The sequence below is a fragment of the Pipra filicauda genome, unplaced genomic scaffold (assembly GCF_003945595.2).
Source record: "Pipra filicauda isolate LSUMZ 115617 unplaced genomic scaffold, ASM394559v2 scaffold13_size5146498_pilon, whole genome shotgun sequence".
NCBI lineage: Eukaryota > Metazoa > Chordata > Aves > Passeriformes > Pipridae > Pipra > Pipra filicauda.
Genome location: NW_024103874.1, coordinates 2,281,493 through 2,295,537, shown reverse-complemented (window position 1 = coordinate 2,295,537; position 14,045 = coordinate 2,281,493). Strand labels below are relative to the sequence as shown.

The 14,045-nt window shown below is 40.5% G+C and overlaps 1 protein-coding gene across 5 annotated transcripts; it reads right to left on the bottom strand.

The window, feature by feature from the left end:
• Positions 1-382: 382 nt before the first annotated feature.
• On the bottom strand, positions 383-12,908 carry STX16 (syntaxin 16). Of its 5 annotated transcripts, none has more exons than XM_027710499.2 (9): positions 12,516-12,833; positions 10,203-10,214; positions 9,016-9,123; positions 7,662-7,802; positions 6,984-7,146; positions 5,957-6,048; positions 4,925-5,068; positions 4,293-4,373; positions 383-2,361 (listed from the first exon to the last, which is right to left on the bottom strand). In XM_027710499.2, the coding sequence occupies exons 1-9, from the start codon at positions 12,648-12,650 to the stop codon at positions 2,257-2,259; spliced, it is 981 nt and encodes a 326-aa protein (XP_027566300.1). In that variant the 5' UTR covers positions 12,651-12,833; the 3' UTR covers positions 383-2,256. The 5 variants fall into 5 exon arrangements, with proteins under 5 accessions (XP_027566300.1, XP_027566302.1, XP_027566303.1 ...); XM_027710501.2 differs by having other exon boundaries at positions 10,203-10,247; positions 12,570-12,833; XM_027710502.2 differs by having other exon boundaries at positions 12,570-12,832.
• Between the last annotated feature and the right edge of the window lie 1,137 nt (positions 12,909-14,045).

Sequence of the window (14,045 nt, the reverse complement as noted above, 5' to 3'; positions counted from 1 at the left end):
CACACCTGCAATGATTTAGAAGCCTGGTGTGGGTTTTCTTCCTCTATATAATCAGCTTCAATAAATTCCAGCTCGAGTTACACAGGACAATTGACATCTGAGTTTAACCTCTTGTTTGATACATATTAAAAATGCATTTCCTTGTACAGAATTTGAATAGAAAATAGGTAGCCAGTTACTTCAGTGGAGTTAGGATATCATGGCCATAACACATGGGAAATAACTCTTGACAATGCAAGTTTACATTGTGCTACAAAAGTTATTTTTTTTTAGATATTTCATGTCACAGCCACTTTCATTTAATTATGAAGAACAGAAATGCATTAACATCATGAAAGTATGCTTCAGTTTATATTTTTTTAAAAAATGAATAATTGCCCACTTGGGTTGGAAGTGTTTTATTACTCCTTCGGATTCATTTGCCATGATAAAATGTCAAAAGCACCGGTCAAGACAGAAATAAATAACACGATCTCATGTTAGAGAAAAAGTTGCAAATACAGTATATTAAATTATAGCAAGATGCTGCTTCACACCAGCTGATGCAGACAGCACGAGGGAGACAGTAGTTTTACTCACGATCATTGAAAAGATCTATCACCAGAACAGGGGAGCTGCACACCCAACCACAAGCCTCAGTCCTCCTTTTACCAATTTACTTTGTGAATTTAATGAAGAGTTTGAACTGGCAGTTTTGGTAGTCCAACATCCCCTTTCTCTAGCAGTAACAGGAGTGGTACAAAGCTTTTCATAAGCCCCACAAAAAGCCAAGGCTTTCATGTCTTTGCAGTCTTTGATTTCAGGTCCGTTCCTGAAAATGGTCAGTTTAAAGCCACGTCTCAAGTCCTCCTTTAGTAAAGAAACTCCAGGCAGGCAACACATGCAACTTCAATAGTGTTATGAAACTGCATTCAGGGGTTGGAGCAGAGCATCTCTGCAACTGTACGGGGAGCACTTTTATCTGTCAGAAAATGAAGGAAGTTACAGTCCCTTTGGGAAAAAAATAAAAAATATAAAAAAGCCATATTAAAAATATTAAGGCAAGGCCACTACAATTGCACACCACTTCAGGCCTGAATTAAATCAGGAGTATTCTATTACTTACATGTTGCCCTAATTCCTGTTGTATGGCCTGCAGCAAAGTTTTCCACTGAAAAAAATAATGAAAAGAACCCCCAAATTCTCCACTGAAGGCCTTGGAACATGTCACTTGCATAACACCTCCCATGGTCAGCTAGAGACCATAAACACGTCCTCTTCCAGGCAGACATTTGAAAGAGAATCTTCTGCCAGGGAAAATGATGTAATATCTACTGTAGTGAAGTCACTTCCTGCACAAAAAACATAACCCATATGGGCAAAATGCACTGTAAAATAAAGAGCTTATACACCAAGTAAAGTTTGAAACATCTGAGACCCACTACAGCAGGCCAGAGAGATTCTCTTTTTGGGTTTCTACTCCATTTTTTTCAGTTTAACTTTGCCACTGCTTTCATGTAATGCCTGTACTTTAAACTAAAAAAAATGATGCATGAAAAGATATATGATCATTCTGGTAAGGAAAATCGTTCCCATGATTACTCAAGCTCAGAAAATTTTTTAATTAACTAAACATGTTAAATTATGCCAGTGATTACATCTTGTTATTTACAAGATCAAGTACCACTGATTCTTAGTAATGGGGCAGTATCTAAATTAAGATCACAGGGGCTGGATTACGTTCTGGTTGCTAAAATCTTTCTGTTTTAGCTGTCTATCCAGTTCTTTGGAATTTTGAGTGTGGAAGAAAGGGGATCAAATCAAACAATTTTGCACCTCGACATATTCTACACCTGGATCAATTTTTGATATCTAGTCCCATTGACTCAGTAACATGGTTTAAATTTGAAACCTGTCACAATTATGACATGAGAATATAGAAGACAACACATTTTTGTTCACAGTAACACACTAATTACTGTACTCACTGGTAAACGTCAATTTTTAATAATTTTTAAATACTGTGTTTTCCAAATACCTCAGCATAGAATGCCAATTTTTTTGTGGGGGAGCATCAGATTTCCTGAATTTTTCCACATAATCCTTACAAACACCTCACAGATCACCAAACTTGGAAGAATTCTACAGAAACATTGCACAGACGTTGCACCACAAGGGCTCGTACATTCAAAGGCAGCTTTCTGGAGTGCAGGTCCATCCATTCACATTGGGAAAAAAGTTCACAGAAACTCCAAAAATGAGAAAATGAAGCGAAACCTAGTGTGACTTTACACCAATAAGAACAACAATGAGGACAATTACTATAACAAACAAAATTAAAATAACGAGCATCTTCCGGTTCTTCTTTTGATATTGCTCTGCCTGTAAAACAGAAAAGGAGGAGTTAATACTTAGATTTCTGCAGAGCTGAGGTACAGACTATTACTTGGTATAAGTGAAATACATGTGTTCCAGATGGTTCTTTGGTAACCTGACATTCCATACAATGTATATTGCAAGCAATTCCCACAAAATAACTCTGCACCACAGACTCCAGTGAATAAAGTCTGCACTGAAGTCACATTTACCTGTGTTAAAGAGCAGACTCACTTTGAGATAAGATTCCTGTTTTATATTTGAAGGTCATTAAAATTCACAACAAAACTTCATTTTTTTTAATAGGTGTTTTTGTTGGACCTTACCCAGCTGTGCATTTTCGTTTAATTTCAATTAGCACTGAAAGCTTTCTTTTTGTTTTGGTTCTCAGTTTTCTGCTTCTTTCCTTTTTTCTTCTAACCATATTTTCTCATCCCTTGTCTCTTTTTCCCAGGGGAATTAAAAGGGCACAATGTGGAGAAAACTCTCCAAAAGCCAAATTAAAGTCTGCTAACAGAAGCTAAATGGAACAAAGCTTGCATTTAATTGTATTTAATTAATAAACCTTCAAAATTTAAAGGGAAAACTATATTAATTCTTCTCCTTTATAGTCTCTGGAAAGTAATTAATTACCAGATCTGCTAAAGGGGAATTTTTGACCTGAAACTATGTAACATGCAGCCACTGTGACTACTGACTTCATTAGTAACTGATTCCAATTTTCATGTGAAGCAGGAATTGGTAATTAGTGATTCATATCACCAGACTTTTGCAGTGAATTAGTACAATTCCTGTTGTCTTGGTAGTTTATAATAATTGTGCCAATTAAAACAGAAAAGAAATTTGACAGTATAGATATTAAATCAGAATAAAGCTACCACCAGTATTGAAAACACCAGGGTACCTCTGATATTCCTCCTCAGACCTGTCTGTATGTCTACCATGATAGGTGAAAAAATTCTTATGCTGTATTGAAAGCAGGTATATATTGGATCAAAAATCCATACTCCAGCCAGCAATCCAACCAGGGGCTTGCTGAGAATTCATTACCCACCACTAGACCAGAAATAACATCGATTCCAACTAATTAATTTATTTCCAGTTCAATCTGTACAAATTGCTTCCAATTACTTTAAGCTTTGCTCATCCACAGTCAACACCTTGTTTCAGTGATCTCCAATTTACTTTTGTGTATAACAAGAATAATCCTATAACCAATTTATTTTGCTTTTCCTCAAATGGCACATTTTTTGCTGTCCATATATTACAAGTCTACCACCAAAGGAAGTTGAGTGTGTAGAAATCAGATGTCCAGGTTTCCAAAACAGAATGTTTTACTTAAGAGGCTTTTGCATAGATCTCTTTTGGAATTTATTTCCAGCAATGGAAGGATTGAACTGAGCTGACAAGTCAGAACCTACCATAGAATCAAAACAGAACAAAGAAGCCAACAAAACAAAATAACCACAAAACTCTGCTCTGCTGCCAACTAAAACTTTTCAGGTGTTCATACTAAAAACTGTTTAAAGTGTCAGATGGTGAGAGAAAACATTAATAATTATTCTTGCTGATTAGACAATATTTTCAAACTGAAATCTGTAGTGAGGTACCCAATAACCAGTCCTGTTTCCCAAGTGCCTGGCTCTCCAAACAGAGAGGGAATTGCACATAGGTCCCAGCAGGTCAGCAGTATAAATATCAAGCACATTGCTTGGATGCCCAGAAAGTCATTTAAGAAATTAACACTGGGCATCAAGCATGACATTAACAGAAGTTATATGGAAAGCTCCTACTGCAGTACAGTTGGACATTTTAGACTGTACAGCAATTATTTCTAAAAGGGACTATGTCCAACTGAAAATTGAATAACTTAACAGCTATCAAATTATAAAATATTATTAGATATGCAAAACAGCTTAATGATTCCATCAGCTTACCTTATGTAGTTGTTTTAGACCCTCTTCAGTTTTCATACACGACTGTTCAATATTATAGTCAATTCTATCTAGAACTGTTCCCTAAATAAAAAGGAAAAAACAAGCAGCAAATTGAAGCAAAATGAACTTCATAAAGCAATTCTTATTATAAACAGTAGAGTAATTAACAACACTCACAGTAAACAGCTCATGAATTATGTAAACAATGAACGTTTACAGAAGAACTTCTTGGGACTTCACTAAACAACTTCCTTGCTCAGTGCCCAATGGCAGCTCTGTCCACATCTCACATCACATCCCTAATTATCACCTTCCTTCCAGACCAGGTGCTTTTGGCTGACACTCTGAACATCTCTGGGAGAAATAACCATCAGAACTTCGGCTTTCTATGGCCTTTTTATTTTATTTTTTTTCAGTCTAACACACATAACCACTTGAATTCTTATTTATTTATTTCCATTAATTCAACTTCTGGAAGGTTTCAACCTTATCTTGAAGATAAGGATTACCTTATCCTGAAGACAAGAGGTAAGTTAGGAAAAGTGAGCAGCACATGAAAACAGGAAGAGTCTGGAAGCCTCAACACTACGTGGAATCTCCTCTTTCTTACTAACACTGTGATGTCCATGTACCTGTTCTACTATCATTGCTCCCAGGTCCCTAAATATTTCATTGAGATCAGAGATGGACTGTACAATCTGACGGATTTCTCGTTCCCGCTCTTCCACCATTAGTGTGTTCTGCTCCACCAACGCCAGCTGGTCATCTGTAAACCCCTGTGGAAATAAAAGATTTAGGTGTTGAACTGGCATTAACAGCATGAAATAATTATATTAACTAGAAATAATTATATGGATTACAAGGCCTTATAACACAACAATCCTTTTGGAATTTCCTTAGTAGACAAGAATCTAAGAAAAAAATGCATTTAAAAAAGATTTTCAGGGTCTCTAAAATAACTTGGATAGCTATTTATAGCTGAAGGAGAGAAAATGCATATCTTGTATCCTGCCCAAATACATAAACAACTGATTTTAAAATAAGAGCTGTCCTAAACCAATGTTTTTGTTGTTGTAGAAAATCAATACACGCAAGTGTTCAGCAGTTACAGAATATCTATTGATTGATCAGCATGACAGAAACTCCCATAATGCCAATGTGTAAAGACAGTAGCAATTCTGCTATTTTTATTAACCATAGAGACCTTCCTGTTTTTGTCTTCCAAGGCCAATCACAACTGAACATTGTCCTTTCCCCATCACTCTTCCTTGAGTTAAGTGAAAAACCTCTTGTACACAGGATTAGCTGAAAAGGTGCCTTGAGTGTTTCAGTAAGTTTTCAGCTAAATGTTAACTGAATGTTAACAGTTAAGAATATTCTGTGGCACTATGAGTGAGGACAAAAAAGAACAACTCCCACACTGATTAGAAATGCAGTATCCCCAAACTCCAGGAAGTCAAACAAAGTCTGATAGAGCTCTACAACATTATTTGTGCAGAAACAAATCACTGCACCATTTTTTCAGCAATCTGACATACTCCAGGTCTTCAGTTACTCTTTAAAGTTCACTTTAAATAGTGCCACCTTCCATCCAAACTCAGAATCACAGTTTCCTACAATTGCTCTTGCATGTGGCCAGACAGGTGCTGTGACAAGGGACTTACTCTGTCATAAAGTGTATCATCCTCCCCATCATCCATCAGTGGGACTGAGGTGTCAAAGAAGTGTTTGGATCTTTCTTCTCTATTCTTCATGCCTGTAAAAGACAAGCCATGTTTGAGCACAATATTTATGCACACTAAGATCAGAATAAGAGTAAAGTCTGAAGCACCAGATAGAAATGCACAAAAAAAGAAAATCTGGCAAATAAATGACATAAATAATAGTATGCAAATTTTAATTGTCACACAGGCTTCCTATTTAACAAAGCACAACAAATTCAACCAGACTTGCAAGATTAATTAAATCAGTGATTTTGAAGTCGTTCTGTTCTACGTAGTTAAAAAAATTAGGTACGTTAAGAGCCTTAAAGCGTGATCACTTTAGGCTATTTTATAACAAATTCTCTTAGGAACATCCCTTGTCTGAACTGTGATCTTCAGTTCCACCTGTGCCATTTATACTACAGGAGGAAGAAATATCAATGTTAAATTTGAAGATCAAGTTTTTGTGGGTTTCTTCCAAGATTACAATAATCTTACTTAGCCAAAAATAGAATTGCACACAGTTTTAGAGTTTTAAACAGAAGCTATTCCACTTCCAATCTGTTTATGGATGCAGAATTTTAATTTATCACAGACTACCTCTTGAAGTTTTGTCTATCACAGCCTGCCATCTACAGCAGGCATCATGGCTGAAGAGCAATGGCTGCTTCACCAGTGTCACAGAAGCAGCTTTTCAGACCACAATTAGAGAAGCAAAGATGCATTAAAAATATGGATGGGTGAAAAACACTGATTTTGTTGACATGCTTAACCATGACATTTCTCCTTCAGCAATATGAAAGAGAAGTAGAATAAAGCAGTTTGTACATGGGTGAACCAGAAACCCTCAAATTCTACCCTCTAGCTAGTCCTGTGTGCATCATTTAACCCTTCCATGCTTGAACTTTCCCAACCAAGAAAACAAGCACACCTCCATCAGTGGTTTCCACAGGAGGTGCCCCTGTATTACTGTATCTCTTATGCTTACGTTTGAGATAGTCAGACTGTGCATGCCTAAAGTTGGTGGACAGGTCCTGAAGGGACTGTGCTAAGGAAGACACTACATTCCTGAGAACACGTGCTTCTTGTTCTGTACAACTACGGGACCTGCTCTGCAAGACCTGGACTGCTCTCTGACATCTGTGGAATAACTGAGAAAACAAGGCCATTAGTAAAAACACAGACAGCAGCTCACACTTCAAATGTCACATTGCAAAAGTGCCAAACTGAACACTAATATTTTGATTTCTAGATTTTTAAAATTAATTTTTATTGCCTCATGCAGTGTTTAAAAAGATATAGAAACAGAACGAACAAAGTTAACAAGGTAGCTGAGTAACACAACTAATTCTGACCAAAGGCATTTGCTTCATTTTAATTGCTTGGCCTTGGAACTGATATCTGTATTTCTCTGAGACATCTGTAAACTTGATCTGATTAATCCTATTCCAAGTAGAAAACCCAACAAGTAAGTAACAGAACAGGGAGGTTAATGACTCGTTGGGAAGTTCACCAAGACGGTGAGTGCAGTTCTGAGCACAGAGCCCAGGACTTCTCACTCTAACACTGATTACAAATGAAATGCTGTCCTCAAAGCAAACCATCCCTTGTCCTAATGCTTAAAGATATGTCAAACTGGAGAGTTAGAGCTGAAATGAGCCTGTACCTGTGTGATCTCCTGGGTTGTTATTTCTATTGCCCGTTCCTCTTCACTGCTGTCATCCAGCGTGGGTCTGTTTAGATGTTTATCGTGAAGACTGGCTAATTCTTTCATCTTCTGTTTAACCCTGGCAATATCATACTGAATCTAAAACAGAAAGCCCAACAGGAACAAAGGGAAGTAACTCGTGTTTCAGAGGAAAGGGTTCTGACAAATGTTAGACAAAAATCATTGACAGAAATCTGTAACATCAAAAGCAGACCAAAGATCATTATAAACCAGATAAAAAGCTGACTAAGATGCAACTGAATATTCTTATAGACTTTGAGTTTGGTACCTTTTTAAACCTACTCTTGTTAATCTTAGGCAAGACTGCTGTTTTCAAATGTGCTTCATTAAGGTGGAATAATATTTTTATCATTATGTAGTATCATAGCAAGAAGATTTAGCCAACTCCCAAAAATACTAATGAAAATTCAGGCCACAGCTTCAACTCTCTCACACATTGAATAGCCTGAACTTAACAGGAGAAGTTAAATGACATGCTTGCAAACAAGTAATTAAAAATAAATATGTAAGAGTGATTATTATAGTAGTAAAAAGGAGACTGAGCACCTTTCTGCAAAATGGGTTGTGTACACACAAACTGATGAGGCAACATGTGTTCTGAGAGTACATTTAAAAACAGATTTTCTGAAAGTCAAGAATAGCTTCACGTTCCAGATACAGAGAAAGGTTTTTAACTGGATGCCTCCAGAATCATTCCCTTGTGTATGTCCAAATATTTCCATAACTTGCAAGGTATCCATAGTGCACAGGCAGGAAAATTCTCCTGCTAGAAGACACTAACATTTCCTGTTTTCAAACAGTAAACCTGCTCATCTCCATCATTTTAGGGTCTACTCAACTGGATTCAATAGGTTCAAACAAAAATTCCACTGCAAGTACTAATTTTTTGGTACCTTCCCTTCTAAGTTTTAAAATGAGAAGAACTTTGCTTTGCTAAGAGCTTTAGGACCTTCCTGTGTCTCAAGTCTAAAAGCTCAGCTATAGCACATTTACCCTAATAGTCCCAGTGTACTTTTAATACTGGGCTCCCATTAATGATACATAGTCTTCCAGAACTCCTGGCCCTGAACAATCTCCATTTATTTCACTTGCAATATACCCTTCAAGATAATAAGTCACAGCTTGCCTCATATTTTCCTCTAAACAAGGCGGTCAACTTAGAAAACACTAATTTTAATCCTTCTTCTAATACTAGTTTTGTCATAAAACTGACAGCATTGAGAAAGTAACAGACAACACCAATAAATCCCTCCATGAGAAGCCAAACTGTTGGATGTGCCACAGAACTTACCTCATCAGCCCCATCGACCCATTTGGGAGGTAAACGTTTCGTGACCCCAATTGCTGCTTCGGGATCTAAACTGATTCCCGACACCAGTGCCATGCGATCGTCAGCCAGCTGCAGGGGAGAAAAAACCACAGCAAATTAATTTAATTCGAGTCAGATCCAAATCCTTGAACATCAGGAAAAGTGTGTGTGTGCCTTCTCATAAAAAGTAACCTCGAAGATGTGTTCACACGTGACGCAGCTACGATCACACACCACATCTCCTGGTTTGTCCCTATGTGCCAGTGACCTATGTCCTCCCCCTTCCCACAGGATCTGAAAGATGAGAGTCAGTCTTAAAATAAATTCTTAGGAGATTTTCAAGGAGAAAATATGGTATTGCAGTGAGAATTCAAGTAGCTCTCATGTTGGTACCTTTTTCCAGCACAGTTTATATCAGGCCAGGCAAGTTTGAAAACTGCACTTGGGAGAATCTCAGAAAAAATGTTTATTGTAACTGCAAGAAATAAAATAGTACCCCATGCTTTTTCTCAAACAATGTTATTTAGACAGACATTCAGCTAAGAGGCAGCTGAAGGACAAACACTCTTGCAAACTGACATGCAGCTAAAATGGTTAAATTACTTGTTTAGTGGACATGAAAATGTGCTAAACACAAATAGCCAAGGCAGTTCTAGAGATGATCATCAGTGATACCACTTGAAACATAACTAATCACTGCTTGTTCTCAGGGAAAGATTTAATACAAACACCTCCCTTCCCAGTTTCTCTCAAATTTTTAATTTTCCTTTATCAGGCCTGTAAAGCTTCATGGTTCTCTACTCCATCCCTCTTCCTTCCTGGGTCATGCTTTCTTGAAAGCTGTTTTTTATCCTTGACCTTATTCCTGATCAATAAAGTTTGTATAATTCATGCATAGCATGAAAAATAGTTACTGGCTTCATTGTGCAAAGTCATTCTATCCCACACATGTACAGTAAGTCAGACTAGTTTATACATTTATCTATTCACAGTGTAATACTCCATCACTAAATGCTTGACTTTATGCAGCCTCGTCCTTCTACTGTGCATGGAGACATTTCATCCTATATAAAGAAATTCAGCAAACCAGCAGAATAAGGAAAGGAACATTTTAGGTCAATGATGTAGGCTTGATGCACCATGGCAGAATAAAATGTGAAAAACAATACCTCATCCAGCTCCTGAAGTGATTTGTGGATCCCATCAGCCCCATCCAGTTAGAGACAGCAAAAGATAAAAGGGAAAAAAAGAGACATAGGACAGATATAGGGCATGGTCAGTTGAGAAAATACTGATTGATGTTTAAAGCATGATGGTTTACCAAGAACAAACAAACAGCCCTTTAAAGACACGACTAATCAATAAATATATCATGATACTGTATTTTAAGTCAGCATTTTGCTTGATGCACCAACTTTTTAAAGAAATATTTCAGTTCCTTGGTAAACAGTAAGAACATAAGAGATCAAGTCCAGAGCTTGGTTTGTTTTCCAAAGTAACTGCACAGTCAATATCTAGGTACTAAACTGCCAAGTAGAGACTGCAATAGAACACACTGAAGTAGAGACTGCAAAGGCCACTGACTGCAGCATTCAGCATCCACAGGGGAGTTGGAGGGTTTGACTATGATTGGAGGAGGCACAGACAAGCTCTTGAAAAATATTTATCAACAAGCACCCCAATTACCACAGGATAACACAGACAGCAAAAGACAAAAAGCAAAAGCAAATGCAGCATATGCTCACTTCTGTACACACTGGAGTTGTGCTCTGCTTTCAGGGAACATTAACCCTGCAAGGATCTGAAAAAATATAAAAAGCAACCAATCTGCAGCTTCTCTGTTCATCGGTGTTTGCACTGTGTGTGTGAGCAAAAGGGTATTTCACTCACAGACGAACAAAGCAGATCTAAAATGAGGACAAACACTTGTGGTTTAACAAAGCAGCATCAACTGATGGTCCTTATCCCAGCCCAAGCTCTTGAAACAGGACTGTACTGTTAAAATGCTGCTGTGATTATCTGAGTTTAAGGAGTGGCTGAGTGTCCTCACGAGGGTGCATCTGCCAGGGCAGAAGGTGATTTTGGACAGAGAGTTATCATTGCAAAGGACGTCTTGAGGAGAAGCCTGGGGAGTGAACTAAGGTGAGCTGAAGTACTGTGAGAGAGAACTTGCAGCTCTGCTCTGGGGGCACCACCCAAGGGAAAACCTGCAGTTGACAGGGACAGGCACCTGAAAACCTGACAGACAAGTAACTCACACTAACAGTGTTACACTTCTTGCTAAAACAGTTCACTCGTGGTAACTACAGAACTCTGAATGTCCAATCTGGATCCAGATTGAGCCATCGACTCACTTCACCCACTGCACAGAGGGAATTTCCAGTCACTGTTCATCTCCATGTGAATGAGCAGCCCAGCAAACACCTTCAATTCATGTTGAAAAACACCGTCAATAAATGTTTTATGCATGTTTTAAGTGATACTGCACTCACTGCTGAGCAAAGTGCATTTCACTGCTCAGATGTCTGTATGTGAGTTTAAACCATCACTGCCTTTTCTGGGTGATATTTTAAAAACCCCCAAGCATCTAAAGAACTGATATTGACATTGGCAAGGAAACCTTAACAAGGACTAAATGCAGAGCCAAGTTACACACGTGTAATACAAATTATCATTGACATTTCCTGTTCTACAAAAGCAATTTCATACACAGCTGGTTAGACACAGGTGTAATAAAGTTAACAAGGAACAAATACCATAAACAGCAACATGAAGCACTGCTTTTCCTAATAAAAATGCATTAATATAAAGCAATTTAGAATTATGAGACTGCCAGCAGATAGTTACTGGTGCCTATGACAAATAAATGATAAGCTTAAACAGAAAGTGTGAAAACCTGAGCAGAGCTGAGCTGCCAGGCAGCCCATCATGGTTCAAAACTTAGAAAAAGCTGCAGAAACTGCCTCTGAATGCATAACTTTTATGAGGGAAATCTACTGACTTCCTCTCTCAAAGATGTCTCTGAGTACTATTTGTATTTAGGGAAAATTAAAATAAAAAGGGCAATGAACACCAGAGCAAGTTATGGAGAAATTTAAGCAGTGGGAATAAACTATACCAAGTGTATTTAACAGTGCCCACACTGAGGTGAATAGAAGAGTTCTGCTCTGTGAAATGATTTTGGGTTTTCTTTGAGGTAAAGAAGCATCAAAAAACAAAGAGGACCAAAAACCTCATGTCAACGCTAACACGAAGCTCTTAGAACAATAATTTGTTATTCACGAAGGGAACAGAGATCAGCACACAGAGAGATCTCTTCTATTCGCTTTCCGTGAGGGAGCAGGGAAAGGGATCAACAGGGCGGGGAGGGAGGGAGGCGGGAGGGCGGTGGGGATTGAGGAGAGGGCTCGGAGGAGGGGAGAGGGTCGGGGCACAGCTCGGCTGCCCGGCGAGGTACAGAAGGATGAAGGGAGGAGACTCACCGCAGCAGCCATGCTACGTGACCCCCGAGGGCTGGAGGAGCCGAAACTACTCACTTGCTCGGCCAGCAGCTGCCGGCTCTGCACCGCGTTGTTCCGCAACAACAAGAACGCGTCCGTGAGACGCCGGGTGGCCATGGCCCCCCTGCCCGCCGGGCCCGCGGCCCGAGCACAGCCCGGCACGCGCGGCGGCCGCCCCCCAGAGGGCCGGGGCGGAGACCCCTAGGAGGGCCGGTAGCGGGAGCCCTCAGCGGGCCGTGCCCGGGCCGGCCCTGGCCCTGCCGGGTCCCGGTTCCCCCCTCTCCCTGTCCCCGTCCCGGCCCCCGCCGGGCGCCGCCATCGCCCCGGCCCGCGCCGACACTTCCGCGTTGTGCAGCGCCCAACGCCTTCCGGCCCGCGCGCCCCGCGCCGCTCCGCCCCGCCCGCGGCCCCGCCGCCAGCGTTCCGACCCTCATGGGTCCGGGGCACGAACACTCCACATCCGTTCCGAAATCCAGCTCTAAGCCCATCCCCACATCCAGCCCCAAATCCAGCCACGCATCTGTCCCGACATCCACCTCCGAGCCCATCCCCACGTCTATCCCCCCATCCATCCCTAAATGCAGCTCCCCATCCAGCTAAAAGTCCGTGCCCACGTGCAGCCCCACGCCCACCCCACATCCCTCCACACATCCAGGTCCACAGCCCGCCCCAAAAGTGGCCCCACCTCCAGCCCCACATGCACCCCAAATGCAGCCCCACATATGGCACCACACCCATTCCTCAATCTGTGCCCACAACCAACCATCCCACATCCATCCCAACTGCCAACCCCACATCCATCCGTCCATCTAACCCCATATCCACTTCCACATCCAAATCCACATCAGCGCCACCTCATCCATCCATGTGTCCATCCCTGTGTCCATTCCTGCCTCCATTCCCGGGTCGATGTCCATGCCCATGTTCCCTGAAAATGGACAAGCTATTTAAAATGACAGTATGGGGTTTGACTTTACAAAAGAGGCTTTTCAATAAGGCGACTGAAATTGTTTTCCCCTGCTGCTCTGTCAGGCTGGACAGACTGCTCCCAGTGCGGGGCAAACGTGACACGAGGTGGTTTTGGGTCCCTCTGGTGCATCCTATGCCAGGTGCCTGCACTCCAAGGGACATCCAGCATAATCCCCAAGGAAACACCAGCAGCCACTGCCCAGCACGGCCAGGGAAACTGCTCCCCACAGGTCATCAGGAGATTAAACCCTCAAAAAAACCCCAAACCAACTAGTATTTACACATATGGCAGGAACAGTGACTGTAATCACAACCACATTTGCTGGAAATGTTATCTCGTTTTATCCAACCGCCCAGGCAAACTTGTATGGTGAAAAATAGGAAAAAAAGTATTCCTCTGCTATTATAAGATATTTGGGGGGTTTTCTCGAACAGCCCTTCTGCCTCAGTGGGAGAGACCTGAAACTTGGAATTTAGCAAGGAAATAAGCTCCAGTCATACAAGGCCTAACGCACGCATTTCATTTTTCGTGGTCTGGTGAAA

Bases quoted from the DNA above. Each gene is read 5' to 3' on its own strand.
- STX16 (XM_027710499.2), bottom strand. From the start codon at position 12,650: ATGGCCACCCGGCGTCTCACGGACGCGTTCTTGTTGTTGCGGAACAAC. The intron at 7,147-7,661 runs GTACAGGCTCAT...TTGTTTTCTCAG, and splicing joins CAACCCAGGAGATCACACAG to TTATTCCACAGATGTCAGAG. The intron at 6,049-6,983 runs GTAAGCATAAGA...TGTCTTTTACAG, and splicing joins ACAGTCTGACTATCTCAAAC to GCATGAAGAATAGAGAAGAA.